Source organism: Mytilus trossulus, chromosome 12, assembly GCF_036588685.1.
Source record: "Mytilus trossulus isolate FHL-02 chromosome 12, PNRI_Mtr1.1.1.hap1, whole genome shotgun sequence".
Classification (NCBI taxonomy): Eukaryota; Metazoa; Mollusca; class Bivalvia; order Mytilida; family Mytilidae; genus Mytilus; species Mytilus trossulus.
In genome coordinates, this window is record NC_086384.1 from 38,232,446 (window position 1) to 38,256,814 (window position 24,369).

The 24,369-nt window shown below is 31.3% G+C and overlaps 2 protein-coding genes across 2 annotated transcripts in view; both read right to left on the reverse strand.

The window, feature by feature from the left end:
• Nucleotides 1–2,654: 2,654 nt before the first annotated feature.
• On the reverse strand, nt 2,655–6,549 carry LOC134692030 (uncharacterized). Its single transcript, XM_063552376.1, has 4 exons — nt 6,408–6,549; nt 4,951–5,170; nt 4,235–4,371; nt 2,655–3,311 (listed from the first exon to the last, which is right to left on the reverse strand). The coding sequence occupies exons 1-4, from the start codon at nt 6,457–6,459 to the stop codon at nt 3,289–3,291; spliced, it is 432 nt and encodes a 143-aa protein (XP_063408446.1). The 5' UTR covers nt 6,460–6,549; the 3' UTR covers nt 2,655–3,288.
• A 2,153-nt stretch (nt 6,550–8,702) lies between these two features.
• The window catches only part of LOC134692429 (uncharacterized), a 69,410-nt gene continuing 53,743 nt past the window's right edge, over nt 8,703–24,369 (reverse strand). The window contains exons 47-63 of the mRNA XM_063552881.1: nt 23,875–24,089; nt 23,263–23,449; nt 22,121–22,294; nt 21,257–21,670; nt 20,269–20,419; nt 19,686–19,822; nt 19,148–19,236; nt 18,492–18,660; nt 17,381–17,492; nt 16,417–16,624; nt 15,879–16,070; nt 15,278–15,500; nt 14,064–14,370; nt 12,158–12,197; nt 11,270–11,299; nt 10,505–10,546; nt 8,703–9,703 (exon numbers count right to left, since the gene is read on the reverse strand). Coding sequence (XP_063408951.1) covers nt 9,149–9,703; nt 10,505–10,546; nt 11,270–11,299; nt 12,158–12,197; nt 14,064–14,370; nt 15,278–15,500; nt 15,879–16,070; nt 16,417–16,624; nt 17,381–17,492; nt 18,492–18,660; nt 19,148–19,236; nt 19,686–19,822; nt 20,269–20,419; nt 21,257–21,670; nt 22,121–22,294; nt 23,263–23,449; nt 23,875–24,089 — 3,245 coding nt within the window. The 3' untranslated portion in view covers nt 8,703–9,148. The remainder of the gene's footprint in view (nt 9,704–10,504; nt 10,547–11,269; nt 11,300–12,157; nt 12,198–14,063; nt 14,371–15,277; nt 15,501–15,878; nt 16,071–16,416; nt 16,625–17,380; nt 17,493–18,491; nt 18,661–19,147; nt 19,237–19,685; nt 19,823–20,268; nt 20,420–21,256; nt 21,671–22,120; nt 22,295–23,262; nt 23,450–23,874; nt 24,090–24,369) is intronic.

Below are 24,369 nucleotides of genomic sequence, written 5' to 3' on the forward strand. Positions count from 1 at the left end.
GTTAATAGTTTTGCGTGGACGAAACGCACGACGTGTGTGTAATACTATAAGTTTGGCGTCATTGATTGATTGTTGGTGTTGTAACCCCACTTTAAAGCACCACATTTAGCCTATTTCGTGGCGGCCAGATTTCATTGGTGAAAGAAGCCTGAGTGCCAAAAAACAAACGACAAAATTGAAAGAGTTGGTATCGCTTTGCTTCATAAAAAGGACCAAGGCCAACGTAAAAACAAGAATCTTGTCTAAGGGAAAGATAAATCCTACTTTTTTAAGGGTCACTCTGATTCAAACAAAAAATTCTCCGAAACTGATATTATCAAGATGCCTGATTTCTTTATTGACAACATATTTGTTACGTTCGAAGAACGTGTTTTTAACAGACTGTTGGCATTCCAATGGGAACAAACTGTCCCCCTCTGCTTGCCGAGTTGTTTCTTTATTATTATGTGGCTGACTTCATGCAGGAACTTCTTAGGAAGAAAGATAAGAAGACTCTTTTTCCGATATATATAGATGATGTTCTTTCACTTAATAAATAAAATTTGGTGACTATGTGGAACGCATTTATCCCATCGAACTAGAGACAAAGGATACTATAGATACAGTTATGTCGGTCTCATATCTTGACTTACATCAAGCAATTGACAATGATGGTCGGTTGATTCAAAACTTTACGACAAAAGAGATGATTTCAGCTTTCGAATTGTGAACTTCCCATTTCTAAGTTGCAACATTCCAGCAGCACCTGCAAACGGGGTATATATCTCCCAGTTGATACGATATGCCCGTGCTTGCATTTCCTATCATGATTGTCTTGATAGAGGGTTGCTGCTCACATGGAAGCTATTCAACCAAGAGTTCCGAATGGTGAAGTTGAAATAATCCCTTCGTAAATGTTACGGACGTCATCACGAGTTGTCTGACCGTTATGGAAAAACTGTTTCACAAATGATATCGGATATGTTGCTTACGTCGTAACCACAATTCCCTTCCCTTTCATGAATGTGATATACCGAATTAGACTATTTACCGGATTTTTAAAAGAATCCTTAATTTGTCTCAAAACTTAGACTTAGCAGGAATTTATTCTTGGTTCTGAATGTAAAACATATAGTAGAAGAAACTGGTATGGATTTGGACACTTTGAAAAGATATTCCTCACAAAAGATAACTAAAAATATAAGAGAATAAATAAAATTAAAATTAAAGCATTTTTATGAAAAAACACTTAATGATAAACTATCAGATACAATACAAAGGATAACAGCAAACTCATTATTCATAAACATGTAAAAATAAATAATACAGAAGAAAAATATCTAACTTGCTCAAAACTTGAATTAAAAAAACTGATAACAAAATTTAGAGTAAGTGACCATAATTTATTAATAGAAAAGGGAAGATACCTTAAAATACCAAAAGAACAAAGATCATGCAAAACCTGTAAACAAATTGAAGATGAAATTCATTTCTTTTTATATTGTAATAGAAACCATAATAATAGAAAAGTTTATTTAATTTTTTTGATAAATGAGAATATCCACTCTATAAATTAAAAGGACATAGATAAAATAACATAAATACTCAACCCAATTCACACAATCAGGTAAATAAGCTTTGATCCTTTTTAAAAAAAAAAGTCTGAGGACATGGGACTCTTAACATATTTACTTTTCTTGTGTATATAAATGATCTTTTTTTTTCATTTTTTTATGTTGTGTCACATACTATAAATATGTAGTTTTATTGCAATAAAGATTTGAATTGAATTGCTATTACATAAGCAACACGATGGGTGCCACATGTACAGCAGGATCTGCTTACTATTCCGGAGCTACTGAGATCACCCCTAGCTTTTGATGGGGTTCGTGTTGTTTATTCTTTAGTTTTCTATGTTGTGTCATGTGAACTATTGTGTGTCTGTTTTTTTTTTTCATTTTTGGTCATGGAATTGTCAGTTTATTTTCGATTTATGAGTTTGACTGTCCCTTTGGTATCTTTCGTCCCTCTTTTAGATAGGAATAGTTGACGTCAACGGAGGGTTTTTTTCAACGAATGGATGAATACTTATAATAGATTAAGGCTTTCGTCTCATGTTACATTTACATGACGTGAAACTCACCTGTATCCCTGTATTTATTCTATTATATGTTCTTTTATATGGAAAACGTGAAATAGGTGAAGCACACGGAACTCAAATATTAGCCCTCTTGGTTCACCTCAAATCCATTCGGCCATTTGACATCAAGTCATATTTATTTTGGGTTCAAAATTACTCATGTAATTAAGGATTCAAAAAGGATCAGACACAAGTTCTAACAACTTATGAAATCTATTCTTGTAAGCAATATAATATTACTTGCATCTGCTGGTGGACGTGTGTTGACAAGAATATCAATCTATGATGAGTTTGTTTATATGGTCATTTTTACAAATTTCCTGTTTACAAAACTTTAATTTTTTTTTAAACTAAGGATTTTCTTATCCCAAGAATAGATTACCTTAGCCGAATTTGACAACACTTTTGGGATTTTTGGTCATCAATTTTCTTCAACTATGTACTTGTTTGGCATTTTAACTATTTTGATCTTAGCGTCACTGGTGAGTCTTATGAAGACGAAACGCGCGTCTGGCGTATTAAATTATAATCCTGGTACCTTTGATAACTATTTACATCTATTTGAGCATATACATGTATGTACACAAAAGTTATCACATGAGTATAAGCTGATTATCAATAATCATAAGAAAACAGCATATGATGATCATAACGAAAGCATAGTGACAGTAGTAAAATATCATAAAACTAGTTTGTTGAGAATGTTGTTAAGTTTTGCTTCCTGTTCTCGACCCATTTACTGCTCACTTAATGGTTTCAGTTACAATACTTATCATTATAGGCCAAACAATGACCTATATGTTATATATACAATGTGCCAAATTTGCAAGTTAATTGCTAGCTCTACTCTGCAAAATTTTACACACTATGAACCAATCTATTATAAGCAAGGAAACTTTGAACTATTACTGACTTAATCATGTTTAGTGTTTCGAACAATTAAAAATTTGTAAACAGTTAACACAAAAATCATAATTTAGGAATGGACACATAATTAATTAACATATATACAATAATTAATTCACATTCTACACATTGAACAAAACATTTTAAAAACTTGTCTTATCGTCACATAAAAGTCTGAATACTTATTTTAGTGTCATGTATGAAATAAAAACATTGCACATATAAGATTGTTTTTCTTTGTTGACATCCAACATCTTCGTATCTTATTCAGTTACGTCTATTTCATCTATAAACAAAATCAGATAAGATTATACATTGCAGGCAAATGTAGTGTATCATTAACCGATTAACTAGATATATCAAGGTAATAAGCAAAAAACTGATGGTGGTACCATCACACATTTCCAGTTTCCTTTTTTATGCCCCATTTAATGGCATTATGTTACCTGGTCTGTGCATCCGTCCGTCCGTCTGTTCGTCCGTCCGTTCGTCCCGCTGAATGTTAAAGTTTTCGCGTTTACCTCAGTTTCAGTTTGTTACCCCGATTTTGTTTTTTGTCCATGGATTTATGCGTTTCGACCAGCCGTATACTACTGTTGCCTTTATTTGGTCGAGGTAGTTTTTGATAAAGTTGAAGTCCAATTAACTTGAAACTTAGTAAACATGCTACCTATGATATGCTCTTTCAAATTGTATTACCAATTTTTTTTATCCCAATTTCATGGTCCACTGAACATAGAAAATGAAAGTGCGGATGGGGCATCTATGTACTTGGGAAACATTCTTGTTCACATATACATTTGTGCGTTTAATCTCTACATGTTATTCGATTTTTGGATTCTGGGGGTTGAGGTCGTATTGACATTTACTGAATTACTTCATGATATCATTTTGAAAGGTTACATTGTATCTTATAAAATATATAATAAAGGATACATACAGAAGAACAGGTTTTGAATCACAATACAACAGACGACATCCGGTATAGTGAGCATAGTCCTCTTTTTGCGCTAGAACGTTATAGACCCCGGTGTCTACTTAGAAACATGAGCCCTTTCAATTAACAAAATCATTTGTTAATGACTGTTCATTACTGAAGTTTTTCTTTTGTTAATGGTGTTGTTTTTTTTGCTGCCATAAATAATTCAACCTCCCTTATTTCACTTTATTTAATTTCATAGAAATACGAAATTGGTTAAATATACAAACCCATAGCAATTTGGACAAATGTTTCTGTCCAGTGACCAATCCAACCTTGACATTTATACACCCCAGTGTCTTCTACTGATATATCCTGTATATAGAGTGTCTGTAAACGATGACTGTTCATAGGTGCTGTGAACAATCTGGAAAATTCACATAAACACAAAGTTTTATCAGCACATCCGGAGAAAAATGCAACATTAGTTTTATCCGTTCGTACAATTACGCAGTTCATTTAAGTATTGTAACAGACACACCATTTAATATAAAACATGAAAAAGCATGACTAACGGGTGATCAGTACTGTGGATCTCAAATCAACAGTTTGTGGTATTGAACTTGCATTTAAGATCAGAAGCAGTACGATGTCTTTTTTTGGGAGGGGAGGGGTGAAAAAAATCACTTACTGAACTACAATCTAATGTCATAAATTTATCGCAAATTTGAAATTATAACGACATATCTTGGTTGGTTTGACAAAACATAAACTTTATAGACAGGGTTTAATCTTCAACTGTATTAACTATTACAAACTGATAAACATTTTGATTGCAAATGTCCTTATCAACACATATATACACCACATAACATTTGACAAAGGGCATCGCGAATTGTTCCAAAACTAAAAGGCCAAATAAAGTATAATATAATGTATCCTTCGTTTAAAAATCCATGAACACATACAATATTCAAAGTGGTTTATATATACAATTACAATTTACCTGCCAGGAATATCCCACACAAGCCTGTAGTTTGGATTGATCCATTTCAGAACTGGTGTATAATGATCATTTGTACATCTGGCATCGCAAACCAAATTAATGGTATCGCCTTCCAAAACGACAATTCGTTGTGATGTCACATCTGAATGCCCATGCCAAACTGTTAGATTACAAGCCTCAGGAACAAGGTTGGGTGGAGGTGGTGGTATTCCAAAAACAACTAAATATAAAATTGCAGATAATCGTAGTCAAACATAGTCAAATCTGAAGCAAGTCAACGAAAGTCTGACTTTCTGCTAAGTTTTCCCATGCACAATTTCACTGTATGCGTAACGAATGCTTTATGTCTATCTAGATTGATACATTTTGTATTTATAATTTGTTTTCACTGTTTCGTATTCTTTTTATGTATTCAATAACACAGCACACCATCTTTGAAACACGTAAGATTAATATTCATAATAGTTATTTGGGTTGACACCCTAAAATCATCCTTAAGATGATGCAAGGCACAATATCACATAGTTCAAACAGGTTGATCCTTAAATACTGGAGAAATGTCAACTCGATGAAGATTTACTAATCGATAACTCGTTGAATTTACCGATTGATACTTGAATCCTCGCTTAGTTCATGCGTAACTAATCTCTAACTTAGATGTTGAATTGAATTAATTAGCGATGGTTCTTTGCTTTTTTTTTGACAAAACTGAACAAAAATAGGAGCGTTAAGAGAATTTTTACTTCACTGATTTACTTTCAATAATGATTGAACAAATTAAAAGCCTATTGCATTCTTTCTATATTACGTAGCTAGTGCCCTTTCAACTCAGCTTAATTCAGAATGAGCCTGTTATAAAACAATACGAGCCTGAATTGCAGTGGTTTTCGTTAGTTAAAGTCTTCCATAAATGATCCCGAATTGCAGTGTTGGTTTGTTATAATTGTGTTTGATTTATGTTATTTCATTAAATAAAAAAAAACCAAGAAGATGTGGTATGATCGGCAATGCTGTAACTGTACACCAGAGACAAAATGACTGGAGAAAACAACTATATATTAAGCTCAATTATCACCGATATCATACTGATTCTCATTTAAGTATTTGAAAAGGAAACTCTTTGGTAATTTTCAAAATAACTGCTACCATTGTATTTATATTTCTTCCGAAATGGTAAATAGAAAAATTAATTCAAACATTCATCAAAAACGTGAATATAATGGATCATCTCATTTCGCGCGTGAAAAATGAATGAAATGAGTTGAAAGCTTCTTTATAATATTTAGTATACATTCCATTCACCTCTACTGAGAGGTATTTTCGTATTGTTTGGTTACTGTCTCATTGACGCTGATACAACATTATTCTTTTATTCACAAAAAACTATGAGTATGAATCGGTTTTTTTTACGTTTATTCCAATGAAATTGTAAATTAATTAAGTAAGAAAATACTTACAATTTAAATGAATTACACTGGCAATAAAAATTACATTCATCAAAGAATCCATCTTGACTTATTTGACCTTAGTAAATATTTAGTCTATCCTCATCAAGTGTTTACATGTGTCACGTGATAATAATTAACATTTATATACTTAAATTGAAATAAAATGCTGAAGGTTAATTAAAATACTAAAAGTAGATTAAATCAATGATATAATGAATAAATAATTATAATCAAATCTCTGGGGAAATTATTTTTGGATACAAAAACTATAATTCTTCAATAAGTGACAAAATTTTAATCCCTATGGTTCCCCTTAGCACGATTCATCAAAGGAAACGCAATTGTCTAGATATTTTAAGTACATGTATCTAACCATATTAAGTAATTAAGTAGAAGTATATTCAAGTTTTAAGTTGTGAGTGTTTAAGTACAATGAACTTTTAATTGAACTATTTAATGTAAATATAAACAATCATGTCTCGAAAGTTTTAAAATGAACAATTCAAATTTTGATATGAGCCTCACTGATGAGTCTTATGTAGACGAAACGCGCGTCTGGCGTACTAAATTATAATCCTGGTACATTTTTAACTATTAAATGCCATTAACCCGTTCAATGCGATAATTAATATCATTACAGTATATTTCAACTTTTTACTTTTGTTTGGAATTTGTGTACGGTTGTAACTAAGTACTGAAGTTTATTTTATTATAAATATAATTACATTTTCAAAAATTGTTTGGTCGCTCGTATTTCAGATGTCATTATTATGACTGTTAACTATAAGTACTGCGTCTTTTAGGTTAAATAATTTGTGTTTACCATTGATTGGTGTAGAAAATGTCTGAATTAAACCAGGACCGATTTTTTTTAATTTTTCAAAGCAATCAGTCTGTATAATGGGGAAAAACCAAATGGTAACATGAACCAAGTGAATAGTTCTTTCATGCATATCTTTTGTTGCTAGGATGCTGAGATGCTTGTGTTTCATTGAGTTTTCGTCATTTTTATGAATGCAAGTACGGTTTCTGTGAGGGGCACATGTATAACTTAAACTCACTGGTTATGTTATTTGTTTTATAGTTAATCATCATTTTTAAAATGTTTTTTTTTTTTCAGATGCCATTTTGGAATTAAGTGCCAGAGTTGTATTGAGGGAAACTCTGTCTATTTTAGAAACAACATAAAAAATCGTAGCTATAAAATTGCAACTTTTCCAATGTGTCTATTGACTTAAATTTCATGTCTAAGCAGACGAAAATATGTCAAGATGTTCCAGAGATTTTCAACTTTTGTTTCATTCAATGTGTGTATGTAGAAAACAATGACTTCACTTGGAACTAATGCAGGATTTGTTTTTTTATTCATCTACAGCTAATGATTATGGTGACTGCACAAATTCACAGAAGTTTCTAAGTATTTTTCACATAAAACCCTTTCCTATTAAAAAATAAATATTCCATATGTCTAAATGTGTGGAAATTGAGTTGCGAAACAAACTTACTTTAAACATATAATCTTGGGTAAAAGGTTTCTTCTAATAAATTATGAAGGACACAAAGTCCTTTTAAAGCAGGCCCTACCTTTTTAAGATTTACCCTTTCAATCCTTCATATCTGCTTCATTCCCTAATGGGTCAATTAACAATATCGGTCAAATGAACTTATTTGTAGATCTTTCTATGTTGAACCTTTTTGCTGTTAACAGTTTATATTTTCATATCATTAAAAATATTCAAGGTAAAAACCAAAAACTGCAAAATTTTCTTAAAATTAAAAATTTAGTGGTAGCAACCCAAGTATGGTGTATAAGATTGATCTGAAAGCAGGGCTGATAGAACTTGACCTAAAGAACACACCTCCGAAAGGTGAGCTAAAAAAGGATAATAGGAATACCAAAATAAATTAGACAATTAAATGACCATACCAACCCCCTAACTAAAGAAATACCTCAGAGATACCAACAAAAACCATCATTGACCAGATTGTCATACTTGGTAAAGGCACAAGCTATGGTAGGATTAAAAGAAGTCGTATGTGTGTGTGTGAAACCTCCTTTTGCATATCTAGACCATGTATCATCAAGGAAAAATACACAAAAACCTACAAGTGCAGCTACCAACAAAATGGCAACTTGAACAAGAAGATTAAAGGTTGCACTCTCACTTCTATCCCAACTTACATACAATTTGCACCTACAATATAGACACTGCCTCATTTTTTCAATAATTTTAAAGGATCTTGAAGGCTTGAAGCATATGCCTTTGTAAAGATAAAACTTATGTATGCCAATGAAATTAATAATAAGCGATTAAAATTATTTTAATAAAGTATAAAAATACAAATATTTGTATAAGTATTTATAGTGAAAATATACCAGTGGAAATATTTCAAAGCATTAGCTATATAGTCATTAAATAAGATTTTTAATAAAGATATCTCAATATCAGTCTGTATAAATTCAAGAAAAAAGTTTTTGAAATCACTAACAAATGTGTTGAGTTTGTTGAATTTGGGTCAAAAGAAAAATGTTTAAGTTTATGCAGATAGATGCTGTATGTTAGTTCCTTTGCAAAACAAGTTCAAAACGACTTTATTTTTTTGAAATTTTAAATGACAACATTGATTTACAGTTAAAACAAAGTGATGATACAAAACTAACTTATTAGTAAAAAAAAATCAATTATATTTATAAAAAAAAATTAAAAAGTTTTCTATCAAATATAAAATAAAAATCACACATAAATCTGTCAAGCATCATTGTCTCTCTTCGACTGCTTTTGATCATTGTATCTACTGTAATCCATATCATGTGCTGAAATACCCTTTTTCTGATTTTCCTTTGTCGTTTCTCCTTTTTGACTTGCTAGAATTGGTTGCAGATAAAACGGTTTCCTCTCTGGAGTTGATGAACCACTTTCAGGAATACTTTCTGTGTCAGCTGTTGATTTTTGATCACTATCAGAGCTCTCCATATTACCATCATGTTGTAATTTAAACACGATTTCTGGGGCAGAAAAGGCTGGCATGCGTGGTCTTGATACAGGTTTCATTGTTAAATGACCCACAGGTAGGTCATATGTAGGGCAAAAGTTCATATCACTGTTCTTTTTGGTTTCCTCTTCAACTACGTTTTCATGATTGGGTTTGGCAGAAGAGAAAGAAGTCATTGCAAAGCTTGACGGAGCAGGATGTACCTTGTTCCTCCTTGTTGGGTTTAACAGTCGACCTATTTCAGGATTTAAAGCCTTAACTGGATCTAACCAATCGTTACTCTCATCCTGGTTCTCTTCGATGTTAATTTGCTGTTTTAAAAGAAATAGATATTGTAAACATTTGATCTCTGATAGACAGTTTTCTCATTGGCAATCGTACAACATCTTCCTTTTTCATAACGATGCCAAAATGATCTACTCCTGTTTGAGTGGGATAAACTGACCTTTCAATAATCTAATGGCTAAATAGCTATTGTTGTATGCTATAATAACAACAAAGATGACAAAATAGAATTTAATCCTAGAATTTTTACTATAGATGCTTATCATTTGACAATACAATTATAATACACTTAATAGGAGAAAATATAGCTTTGGATGCACATGCATGTTATTACAAGATTCCTCTTGTTATTGTGCCAAGAAATGAAGTTAAACCATAAGGTAATGATTTGTGTTTTTATAGATGACATAATGTCATATTCTGTTTTGTAGATTATATGACCCAACACTACCACTTTGTACTTTATTTCGCCTTTATAACTCTTTATTTTTTTTAGTGTCACTGATGAGGCTTTTGTAGAAAAAATTCAGAGCTGAATTCAATATTATAACTCTGGTAACTTTAATGATTTTTTTCTTTTATACCAAATTCTTATTTTCTAGGGTGAATGAAAAAATTACATAACCTCACAAACTTCAATTTATGTAAAAATTATGAAAAGTGTAATTATTTATGTAAAAATTATGAAAAGTGTAATTATTTATGTAAAAATTATGAAAAGTGTAATTATTTATGTAAAATTATGAAAAGTGTAATTATTTATGTAAAAATTATGAAAAGTGTAATTATTTAGGTAAAAATTTTGTACATTTTGTATTAATACCTACATGTAAACCTGCTGATTCCAAATCATCATCAAGGACTTTGCCCTGAAAAAAATATATACTTTTACAGTATCTACAACAAAAATATTCGATTCAATTTTCAAAAATAATATCTCCATTAGGACTAAATGCCATGTTACACTCTTCATCACCATGTTTGTTGAAATCATAGTCAAAACCCTCAACTTAAAACATTTTACTTTATATGAAGATGAATGGATTGCTGATGGCCAGTAGACTGTCATCTAATATCAGTTACTTTTATAAAACCTGCTCAGCCAGTTAGTCAAATGCAATGTACAGTTCCTATTTGTATCTTATCAACATATTGTTGTCATAAATATGCATTTAATTTGCAACTGTAGGTTAAATATTTAGCTAGTCAACTAACTATATTGAAGATATTTAATCCTGCTGGGTGTTTGGGACATGTGTGAAACATTTTGTTCCAAATAAAGTGAAATATATTCCAAATGGATCAAATTCATAAATTAAGCACTTTTTCAGTATTTTTCTTGCAACAGCAACATCTTAGTTTTATAATATGTACCCTACAGATAGTAAACTCTCATTTTTAAATTCAAAATTTGACACAAAACATTTTTGACTTCAAGTACAATAAAGGTGTTTGAAATTTTTATCACCACAATTAAGGCAATATGGCAAAATAAAGTAATCTATAAAATGTATAGTTATTTTTTTTTTAAATGTTTAGAAGTTTATTGGAATACAGCATAAAGCATTTAATTTAAACTTAATTATTATTACCATTGTTTCATCTAAAGATTCTTCAGAGTCCTGAAAAATATAATCCACAGATTAAGGATTGTTAATGTTAACATATAACACAATAAGTTGTAAACATCTGTCACACTTTTCAGTTAACAGAACATTTTTACTTGTGACGTTGTCTGGATGGTTTTCTTAGATTTTTTACTGCCTAGAAATCATTCAGCTTTCTAGCTCAGATGTGAATGAAATTATTTATATTCAGAATACTATACAACTCGTCTAAACATCAACCCAACAATGTTAGATCTGTAAATTTGCTTTCACAAATTTTTGATTCATCCCTTGCTGGGATTTGAACCCATGCTACTGAGATATTGTGACACCAAATCGCCTGCACTGTAACCAGTGCGCTAAATCACACGACCACCTCGGCTTCAAAATGAAGCTTTCGGTGGCCAGGTGTTACCTTTCCACGTCAGTTTTAATCTAGCGTTGTACTACAGTACATATTTTATAAGAGGCATGAAGATGTTATTCCTACAGATCAGCTAAATTATCTATAGTAAAGGATCCTACAAATTAATGTAAGATAGCTATTTATCTATAAAAGAGCGGTTTACCTTATAGAGAAATGACACCGCAAAAAAATGATAAAATATTATTGGAGTGCTCCTCTTGAAGCTGGTTGAAGACAAGGAAATATGAATGAAACCTTGGAACAGAAATCAATACAAGTTTGGGATTTTATTTCTTATCTTTTTCATGTAATCTTATTCAGACAAAATTACCACATTTGAACCATTTATTATAAAAACATAAATTACTAATAACGCATCACATTGTTAAAAGTTGTACAAAGTGATAACCTCCATAATCCCAAAATGACATTTGTAAAAGTCTGGACAAAACAGCTTTATTCTTTACCTGACTCCAAATGTCTGCTTTGTCTTCTTTCTTTTGCAATCTGGGTAATATGAAAAAAAATATATGCATAAGTCAATTGAAATAAACAAATATAACCAATCAAAAGAAATTATAAAAGACAATTCATACATTCAAATTAATCAAATTTTATAGATTTAAACAAAATTTAGTTATTAATTTAGACTGATGAGTTTAATATGCTACTCATATACCCATTAAGATGCAAACTTTTGAACTTACAAACTTTACAGTTATGCACTAGTATGACTAAAGCAAGTTGCCACAAACACAAATAGATGTTGTGGCTGGCTTTAGTCAGACTAATCATGTGCTAGTTTATCATTTAAAAGATTACATCACAGTAAGAATTGATAATTTTTTGCAATTGAAGCCCTTTAAATATAATTTGATTCTAATTTATGAGTTTTAAGTTTTTGCAGAGACAATTAAAATACAAATAAAAAAAAAATATGCTTTGAAATAAGCAAACTATTTTAAACAACATAAATCTGTCATTTCAAAAAAAAATTCATTGACATCCACAAAAGCCCACAACAATCACAGTACTCTTGCTTTCTATCAATTATATAAATTGGTATTTGTTAAATTGTAGAGTGTTTTTGTAAGCTAGTTGTAGTCGCAAATACCTCAAACCTCAATATTCAGATTATGTTTTGTAAACATGTCATATAGGAAAATATAGACAGCATGATAAGACAAGAGTGCACACGCTGAAATGTCTCACCTTCTTTACTAATCATTGATATTATGTTGATAGTCCTAAATATAAAGCTTTATTACAACTGCCATATAAACTTAACCAGGAAAACTAAACATTGACCAATGAACCATGAAAATGAGGTCAAGGTCAGAAGAACCATGCTAGACAGGCATGTTCTGCTAACAATTCTTCCATACAACAAATATAGTTGATCTATTGCATATAGTTTAAGAAAAACAGACCAAAACACAAAAACTTTACACTAAGCAATGAACCGTGAAAATGAGGTAATGGTCAAATAAAATCTGTGCGACTGACAAAAAGATCATAAAATATTTCCATACATCAAATATAGTTGACCTATTGCAATTAGTATTAGAAAAAAAGACCAAAACTCAAAAACTTAACTTTGACCACTGAACCATGAAAATGAGGTCAAGGTCAGATGACATCTGCCAGCTAGACATGTACACCTTTCAATCATTTCATACACCAAATATAGTAGACCTATTGCATACAGTATATTAAGAAAAACTGATCAAAACACAAAAACTATAACCCCTGAACCATGAAAATGAGGTCAAGGTCAGATGACACCTACCAGTTGGACATGTACACCTTACAGTCCTTCCATACACCGTATATATACTTGACCTATTGTTTAAAGTATCTGAGATATGGACATGACCACCAAAACTTAACCTTGTTCACTGATCCACAAAATGAGGTTGAGGTCAAGTGAAAACTGTCTGACGGCATGAGGACCTTGCAAGGTATGCACATACCAAATATAGTTATCCTATTACTTATTATAATAAGAGAATTAAACAATACAAAACATCTTAACTTTTGTTTCAAGTAGTTCCCAAACCATGACAATGAGGTCAAGGACAGTGAACATGTGACTGACGAAAATGTTGCAACATGAGGCATCCATATACAAAGTATGAAGCATCCAAGTCTTCCACCTTCTTAAATATAAAGCTTAGAAGTTAGCTAACACCGCCACTATCACTATCCCTATGTTGAGCTTTCTGCGACAAAAACTATTATTAGAATAAGTTATCTATGTTAGATTAATACTGCACATTGCTTCAAACTAACATAAAATGTTTACAACACCTACAAGATGAAATATTTTTTTTGTCATCCAGCAAGGTATATTTACAGATTATCCAAAATTACCTTTTCTTCATATATCTGTGAACTAAGACAATGATGATTATAATAATAATCAGCAAACTTAGAACTATCACTGGGATGGTCCAAATCTTGAAAGCACAATGAGGCTCATCTGGTGGACATTGACAAGTATACATGTTAATACCATCTACACATTCATATGGTTCTAAACAGGGTGAACTTAGACACTCATCAATGTTCTCTTCACAGTATACACCTGAATATCCAGGTAAACAGACACAGTCATAATACAAGTCAAAACTTTCTGCTCTGCGAGTACTGGTACAGGGGTAGCTACTGCCATTCTTTGCTGAAATAACAAAAAAATGGAATCTAAATTGATATTACTTGGACAGTTTTTATGAAGTTTTTTTCTACCTAAAGCATTTGTATCTGTAATTCTTTTAAATCATTCTTTCATTGCTATTTTATTAAGGTTGTGACCCGTTATCTATTTCCTGAATGCAGAGATATTTCTTGTATAATAATGAATGGAGTCTGATATAAATAAAGGTTTATCAAAATGTGTTGTTTCTGTTGGCCTATCCTGCAATGTGTTTTGTTAGTGTGACATGTCCATTGGTTTGACATTAGTTTAATGATAATGTTTTCTCCTTCCTTTCACTCCAACAATGACAAATTATTGATTATTATTACATTGAAATCAAATATCTCTAGCTGAAGTCAAACAGTATCCAGTTCTTAAGGCTTTTCCACATCCCAAATAGATAACCTTAGCTGTAATTGTCAAAACTTAGAGGAAATTTTGGTCCTCAATGCTCTTCAACTTTGTACTTTGCCCTGTTTAATTTTCTTTTATTTGAGTGTCACTGATGAGTCTTTTGTAGATGAAATGTGTGTCCGTCTCACATACAGAATTATAATTCTGGTACCCCTGATGAGTTCATTTACTCGTTTGATATGAAAACAATAATATTTGAAGTTTGAAAAGTTTGGTGTTATTGATCCTTTTTATAATACTGTTGATTCTAACTTTTGTGGATTGATGAAAACTTGAATTTTGGTGGACATTTAATTTCTTTGTTTTGACAAAATCTGCATACATTCCCTTAAAACAGTTTTGTTATTCTTTGAACATTTGAATCCGTTGTTCCCCTGTACCTATGAAAATTGGTGTCCGACAAATATAAATGAATCTGCAATATCCATTCAATATGTTCCTTTTAACCATAGTAACTGAAACTTATTCAACTTACGATGACAAGATCCATCATTGTGACATGGTGATTTCATCATGACAAATTGTATTGTCACAACAGCTGATGAAGAATTCATAGGATCAGAGACATACAATTTAACTACATCATAGCCAGATACATTCATGGCCTGTTTGTAGGTCAATGTGGTATATATCCAGGACATATCATCTTTATTATGTGGTAATATATCACTGAAATTACCACATGGTTCTGTGGCTTCCTGGAAATATAAATGATAAAAATCATCAGTGGAATTGGTACAATTTGTTTTTAATATCAAGTAGTTATGATTAGTTATAGTATCATACATGTACATTTTTTATATTTTCTAAATGATACAGATTCAGATTTATAGAATTTATATTGAATACATTTGCACATTGATCCTATGTTTATCAAAATAAAAAATATTTTGGGGTGTTAGAAAGTACTCCATTCATTTCACTATGCATACTTAACAACACAATTTGAAATTCATGACCTGCTCTTACCCATACAAAAATAATTAAAGTATACCAGTAACCTTCGTCAAATACATATATATCGAAGGAATAAATATCTACACCCCAGCCATTTTCATAGAAGTAAAGAGTCTTACATTTAAATTTTCTCCACAATCATTAATATTTGGAATTGTTGTTTTTTCATGCAAGAAAAGCACTGTGCCATAACTTGGTTGATACAATTCCATAAATAGATCTTGTTGTTCTACATCAAATGCTCCTATTATAGCAGTGAAATCCTGTGTCCATTTATTCTTGTTTAATATTCTCTTCTGTTCTAAGTATACCTGCATATGAAATTATTTAAAAAATGTTTTAAGTGTAAAATTATCAAGGTCACTTAATAATATATTTTAAAAGGGTTCTTTTAAACTTATGTAGGAAAACACATTTTTTTCAATCTAGTATTTACCTTTTTCAATTGAAAATTTTCAAAAATTTAACTCGAAAACTGTCATGTCAACAAGGGCTCCACTTGTTATCATTCATTTAAGATAGTGCTTTATAGAATATATTGCAAGTAATGTGATGATAATTATTGTACATGTATTAACTAACTGGTCTTTTAAACAATAACTTGGTGAAAGATGATAAAGGTAACTTACGAAAAAGACCAGTAAATGTTTGTCTTACCAAAACTGGTTCTGTTGGGTCAGATGATAAAATAGATTGACCATACTGTGTTACAAATATTTCTGGTGGGTCATTAGAATCTATTATGGTAATGACAATTGTTGTTTTACTGCTGGCTGGAGGTATGTCCTGATTGGTCTGTACTTCCATTAGGATGATTGTTAAGGTCTCAACACCTGAACAATCTGTGCATGGTGTATACAGCAGTCTACAAAAAAATATTCAAGAATATTGTTTAAGGACACCATACGCTGCTCATACTATCACTTTTCAGTGTCTTGTTAACTGCATAATCTGAGTCAAAGTTTCAAAATCCCAATTAGGCATATATTTTTAAAAGTTCACTTCATAATGATAAGGTGTACTTGGTCTCCATGGCCAGTAGTGTTTGGATGGAACTGTACAAACTGCCATCTCTTTTAAAAGGGACAAAATGGTCACACCATTACAAATTTTCAAATCAACAAACAGATCAGTTTATAACTATAAAATCTACTTAAAAACGACCTTGTAACCTAAGGGGATAATCTATATTGCATCTAAACAGTATTTCTTTATATGATATATGCTATTCATTCATTACTGTTCTATTTCAAGAGGCTTTTTACGGTCACCATCTGACACAAATTTTTGGAATGTGTATTGTTTCAATAACAAAATATTTTCAGTCTTAGAGCTGTAGATATGAGAAAACCTTCTAATCTGATATTTTATCCATTGTGTCCAATTCCTGTGACATTTTGACATAAGTTTGGAATTGTATGGCTGGTGATGCATGCAAAGCAAGCCATGTCTTCCCTGTCAAAGCACCCTGTTTCCCTCCTTTTGGAGTTCATGAAACTCCTGCAAGTTTCTTGTTACCATGATTTGTGTTCCTAATCTTATTATGAAATTTTTATATACATGAACTTCTGTCACCCTAATTTTGGCCTTTCAGTAAAATAGTATTGGAAGAGTCACTTACATGCCATCTTTAAAAAGCAGTGTTTTTCCAAGAATGTTTGTTTGACTGCTGAGATAGAATTCAACCACATCACCTTCTTCGTCTGTAGCCTCCAACTGGTATTGTAATGTACCTAAGAAATAGTAAAAATAAATATCATAATCAAGGGTTAAATATAAGTCTTAGGAGAAATAAATTGGGAATGTGCATGGGACACAGATGATGCACCAGCTTGCATATCATATAAAGTGATAAAGGGACATTAGTAAAGAACGGTAAAAGTGATGCTTCTCAAATTTGCACTTTATCTGAGTTTACTGGTCATGAGTATTGTTGAGAAGTCTTATAACATTTGGGACAGTTCAACGAAAAATTAAAAATTCAGCATTCTTTATGTTTATAGAGAGGAATAACTCAAGAACAGTAAAAGAGACGCCACCCAATTTAGAACTTGATCAGTATCATGTGGTAATTAGTATCATTACATTTGTTTGAGTTAAACAAAAGTTAGAGAATGAAACAAAAAATTCTGCATTTTTTCCATTTGTAAAGGGACATTATTATTAAACTCTATACTGGAGGCATCCAATTTCAAACTTGATCTGTGTTTTGGGGTAATAAGCATAGTCTATAAGTTTCATAAAATTTAGTTTAGGCAAACTAAAGTTAGAGAACAGACACCAATTTTCACACTCACATCTTTTAGCATTTAAATTAAACATATCAAGTATACATAATATGCTTTTATTATTTATGAGGGGGATAGGACCTTTATCGGGACTTCGGGATCAGGTGTTTTTTAGCTCAGGATTTCAAGATTGGGGAATTATTGTTTTTTTCGAATTTCGGGATGTAGGGATTTAAATTTATTCAAATTAGAACCTCTGGATTTCCTGTTTTTAAGCCTGGGATTTCGGGATCAGAACCCCTCCTACCCCTTCCCCTTCCCCCCTTCATTTACTGCAGAATTTTTTTCTTCTTTGAAAAAATTGATGACTAGTTCACTGTAGCTCCTTAAAATGTTTCTTTTTGTTTTTACAAACATCAAAACCAAAGTATTGGAAGAAATAGGAATTAATCAATTTCTTTCTTTCATCATTCTTTTCCTTGCACATTATTATAAGTTGTATACCTTCATCTTCTTTGATGGAAATAAACCTGTCACTGGTGAGCATTGGTGGAGAATTATACACTTTATTTGATACAATAAAAACAGCAAATTGTGTTTCTTCTGAGAAATATGAAACAGATGAATTAGTTTGGTTGATACCATCTACTTTTTCTCTCCATGTTTTACAAATCTAAAAAATAAATGTATTGATTATATAAATTTATACCTCAAATGTTATACTACCAGCAAAATGTCATTCACAAATTCTTGTTTGATTGGATATACTAGTAATACAGACACAGATCAATACTTTTTCTGACAGTGCTCAATAATTGAAACTTTGTATGTGTATTATACAATTTAAAAAAAAAAAAAAAAAAAAATGTTTTTGGCAATTATAATCAACTTTATTCTAATGTGTTTAAAGCTGTTTTAAATATGTTCAGCATTGAAACCAAAACTGCACAGGTTGATCCCCCTAAAGCTTATTTTCTTTATAAATTATCTAAACAAAATACAAGTTCTTTACATGGTAACATTTGCATAAAATGATAAATTATTCTACAAATTTGACAAATATGGAAATGGATAAAAAAAGTTGGTCAGAATGATGTTGATTGATTCCTTTGTTTTCAGGAGGTGCAATGAATAATTTAGTGTCCAGGGAATAATACTACCTGAACTGTCTTTGTGCCATCTAAGTTATCAACTTCCAATTCTGATGTTTCACCACAGGTCTTCCCTGTCAATTCCCACTGATGTAGATCTAATCACCAAAAAAAAATATCAGAAGTTATCATAAATTTTGCACCAATTGACAGTGGACTTAAAATGTTTCACATATTGGTTAGTTTTAATTGGCAAAGTAGTATTTTTAAGATATATTACTTTACTTATATCATGAAATAGCTTTAGGGAAAATATTAATGCCCTTTACAAATTTTTTTTAACATGTGAATTATCTAAATTTTTAGGAAAAAAGTTAGAACATTTTTTTTAAAAGAATGATAAACAGTTACTAATGATAAAAAAGAAGATGTAGTGTGAGCCACTGCTTTAGTTTATACCTCAATCTTGCAATGGAGTGGAAGGAAATGTGTCACAGTGTAAAACTTACCAATATGAATCTCGTTAGTAAGAAGGAATACGCTTTGTTGGAAATTGCACAGGAAAATGCAAACAGAAATATTTTAAGAATATTTGATATTGACATACAAGTATTCCAATGAGCCAGAACTGTTCTGTTGTCTTCATTCTCTCCAACATTATCAGGATATGTAATATTCATTGGTCCTGGCATAGGCAGGTGACCAACTGGTATCACAGAAAATGTCATTAACATAGAATGTATTCTGTAAAAAAAATATAAATAAAAAATCCTAGTTATGTGGATTTTTAAGGATAAGAACCAATTATGTGTGTTAAGAAAAAGACCGCTTATCATTTAATTTGATTACTGAAAATTTTCCATTCAAAATTGGAAAAATAGTGTAACAGGCTCTAGGGGACACTTTATAGGTATATAACTAGTGAAAGTGATGAGCCTTGGAAATAGGTCATTATTTCAATCTTGATAATGTGTAATAAGGTCAATTAAGATTTTAAGATGGTCTATAAAAAGGTTGCTGAAAAATGCACCTGTCAATCAAATATCAGTTATCTTTTCTAAAAACTTATTTAAATCGCAAAAAACAACATTAGACATTGATAAGCACGGGCAGTGGTACTATAAGATGAGAATGGAATATTTTAATGTCTACAACTAATTGATAAAGTACAATAGTTCAAGCTGTGATACCTTTTGTATAGTACTCTTTCAACCATATCCTGTGTAGTTGCAGGGTTGACTATATAAGGCTGGAAATCAGGAGAGGAATCAGACCCATATTCTGTGGTTAGATCTTCATCAGATATGGGCTGAAGTACAATGGTCTGTCCCTCTACCAATCCTATATATCAAATGTTTACATATAGTTAAAAATTCAAAACTTAGGGAACACACAAAGTTTAAGATGTTATCTTTTTCAAGTTCAAACTGAAAAAAACCACATCCAAGGTTAGAGACAAAATAATTGTATGGCTTCATATATTGTAAAACAACAAAAGTTTTTAAAGTAGTAAAAACATAATCTCTTTCGTAAACAAAGAAGTAGAAATTACTCTAAATGCAGTTATAATTGAAGCTATCTGGTGTGTCTTCTATGTTCATGCTTTATTTTGTCACTATGGTTTTGTTTGGCAGGCACACACAATAAGAACAATCAGAAAATTTACAGTTAAATGTACTTGTTCAAATATTGTGACGCTTCTCAAGGAATGACATGTAAAATTTACATTGACTAGGGTGACATGACATTTGCATGACAATTGAGACTACACACAACTAATAAAATTTTATAATAATTTGTAATCCTAATTACAGAACTCTCTGAAACATGAATATCTTATTGGCAAATCAATAAAAAACAATCTGCAAAAAGGTTGTTTATTGTCTTTTTGCATGTCAATTTTGTTTTACATTTTAATTATGTATTTATATAAAGATTCCTAAAACAACTAGTACACATAAATATTTCATTGAACTAAGGTTTAGTGTGACATTGATATTGCTGAACTGGTATGCATTTTTCTTTCACAGCTAGCTGAAGCCAACTTGCAGTTGCAAGATTTTCTCTGTGTTGAAAACCCATTGGTGACCTTCAACTGTTTTCTGCTCTCTGGTCGGGTTGTTGTCTTTTTGACACATTCCCTGTTCCCATGCATTTTTAATTTTATAGTATATTTACCTTCAGGAGTCTTCACTACAATCATATTTGTATCTCGTTTTCTCCTTTTGGATCCTGTTTCAATAGACTGTACAAGTTCAATGGACTCTCCATGTTCAGAGGTCTTTAATACAGTTTTATCATTTGTAATAAGTATACTCCCTAATGACTTGTTAGTACAGAGTACTGCTTCATTACAAACTCTCATGGTCAGAAATAATGTCCTTCCTGGTTCCATATGGAATATGCTAGATTTGTTTTCAGCACCTTGTGTAAATACATCCTGATCAGTTTGTAGTTCTGACAGACGTGTAATTTTTATGCCATCAAGTAACAAATATCCATCTTTGATAGAAGCTGATCCGGAGACATTGTAACCAACCCAGGTACAAGGGAAAATATCATCTTTATTTTCATCTGTTCCTATACACAAATCTGAACAAAAAGTAGAGTGATTCATTTTATAGTCTTTAGTAATAAAATATTAACTTTATTCTAATAAAGATTTTATACACATAATAATGAAAGATGAATACATACAAATGCTAAATGCATAATTATTTTACTCAACATATAAAACTGATAATTAAGGTCAAGTTTGCACCTGTACACTGGTCTAACTTCAAATATTTCCATAAATGTAATGTAAAATTTACTGGTATTGGGCACGAATAGTAACATCAAGACTCTTGTAGTTAATCTTTGGTGCCAGTGTTGGGAAGTTACTATCTTATTGGTTTCTACCCTGCATTAATCTCAATTTATTGCTTAAATTTAGCTATAACTGATTTTGGTCTTGCACTTCAATAATATGGTTTTCATGCAAATAACATCCTTGTTTGACCAATGATCTGCCAAACCATTAGATTTGTCACTGTGACTTACCATATCTTGTTACAGACTTATCTTCACTAATAGTAAAAGAGAATCCTATACTTGTAGGATCCGTACTCTCCATGGCATCAACAGGAAATACTGATTGGTTAAATGGTCTGATTTCTCCTAGGATAGTATTATTTAGGTTGTCAACTTCTGGTGGCTCCAACAGTACTACAACACCTTAAATGTAGATGTTAGCTAAAATTATCATCTTATCAATTAATTATTGGTTGAATTTTTTTATTGCTGCTAAATGTAATTTTATAACAATTGACTATTATGTAAGCATGCATAAGTCTTCAAATTGATTTGTTGAATGGTAATACCCAAAACAGGGATAGGGTCTTGCAATTTTTTTTATAAGAGAAATGTGATAATGAATGTGATTGCTATCAATGTTAATCTGTGCTCATTATCAAGCCCATTAAATACCTTGCTGATATACATTTCATAATTTAAAAATGTTAACAAGAATGTGTCCCAAGTACATGGATGCCCCATCCACACTATCATTTTCTATGTTCATTGGACCATAAAATTGGGATAAATTCTCATTTGGCATTATAATAAAAAAGATCATATCATAGGGAACATGTTTACTAAATTTCAAGTTGATCAGATTTAAACTTCATCAAAAACTACAAAATGTACCTCAACCAAAAACTTTAACCAAAACTTTATACTGAAAGGGGACAGACGACAATTAAACTGACAGACAGACGGATGCACAGACCAGAAAACAAAATGTGCATATATGGGGCATAAAAATGAAATATGTCTGGCTTGAAAGTTAAAAGGCCAAATAGTACCTTTTGAAACAAGAATGTGTCCATAGTACATGGATGCCCCACTCGCACTATCATTTTCCATGTTCAGTGGATCAGAAATTGGGGTCAAAATTTTACTTTGGCATTTAAATTAGAAAGATCATACCATAGGGAACATGCGTACTTAATTTCAATTTCAAAAAATTTAACCTGAATCCAGACAAACGGATGGACAGACAGATGGGGCAATCGTAGTTTGGCATAAAAAGAAATGCCAGTGTTGATAAATTTGCATACCAAATAACATTAATGGTTACAGTTTAACTGGCCTAAACACCAACTTATATGTGTAAACAATGCAAAAGTTTGTGTATTGCTTACCATAAGAATCATTCCATTGAGTAGGTTTCCCACCTCCATTGATACAGATAATGGACACATAATATGTATGGTTATGTTGGAGAATGCCTTCAAATGATGAATTAATGCCTGTCATCATGGTGCCAACTGACTGAAAACTTTGAAGTTCTTCTCCACCAGGAGTTTCACCTATGGCCCAAAGGCTCTCCTAAATAAAGATGTAACATATCAGTTTAATTAATAGTGATTTAAGATACCCAAAAATAGAATAAGAATTTGTCTGAGGACAAAAATGCACCTGGTCAAGCTTTGCAACTTTCCAAATTGACAAGTGGCTCAACTCTGGACAATAAATGACCCATCCCATATCAAAAGTGGGATTGTAATGATTCATTTAAATTGATGTGTATATAACAGAGATCATATAATTCAATAGTAGCCATAAATTCATTAAAATTTGCAGATATTAAGTTTTTCTCCAAATTTAAAGGAAAAGTATATATCACAATAAGATTTCTTTTAAGAACCTTTTTTCAAATTTAACCTTTAATTCCTCTATACATCATCTAAAACTATTTAATTATCATTAATTTGCTTAAATAATTTGGCTCTCTAAAGACGATATTTTGTTACCTTTACAAGACTTTCATCATCAGTACATCTCCAAAAAGCTTTAATGGTGTTGTTTGATGCTTGATAACTTATTGGTTGAAACTGTCCTTGTTTTTCGTCAAAGTAAATTGGAGTGGTCAACATGATATCCAGGTCAAACACTGGTCCTGTGACATCAATATAAAACCCTGATGATGATGACAAAGCTGTGTCTCCAGAACCAGTCACAGCGGTTCCTGTAAAAATATCAGATATCTAAATCTAGTATTTATATACATCAATAAATTTAGATCACAAATCTTAACAAAAAACAATAAGATGGTACCAAACACCTTGACTAAAATTAATTTGGCTTGATAAATTTTATTAATATTTTGACAAAATATTAACTTTGACCCTATGACAAAAATATCAAAGTTTAAAAAGAAGTGAATCACATTCTTTATGGGGAAAAAATCACTGGATATATAGCAGTTTGACAAACACTAGTTTTGATCTATGAGAAGCTTTTAATAT

What these genes read in the sequence shown, in the direction of transcription:
- LOC134692030 (XM_063552376.1), bottom strand. Translation starts at nt 6,459, where the DNA reads ATGGATTCTTTGATGAATGTAATTTTTATTGCCAGTGTAATTCATTTA. An exon ending in CAGTGTAATTCATTTAAATT is followed by an intron (nt 5,171 to 6,407) that starts GTAAGTATTTTC and finishes TTTTATATTTAG; the next exon opens with TTGTTTTTGGAATACCACCA. An exon ending in ATTTGTCCAAATTGCTATGG is followed by an intron (nt 3,312 to 4,234) that starts GTTTGTATATTT and finishes TTTTGTTTATAG; the next exon opens with ATGAAATAGACGTAACTGAA.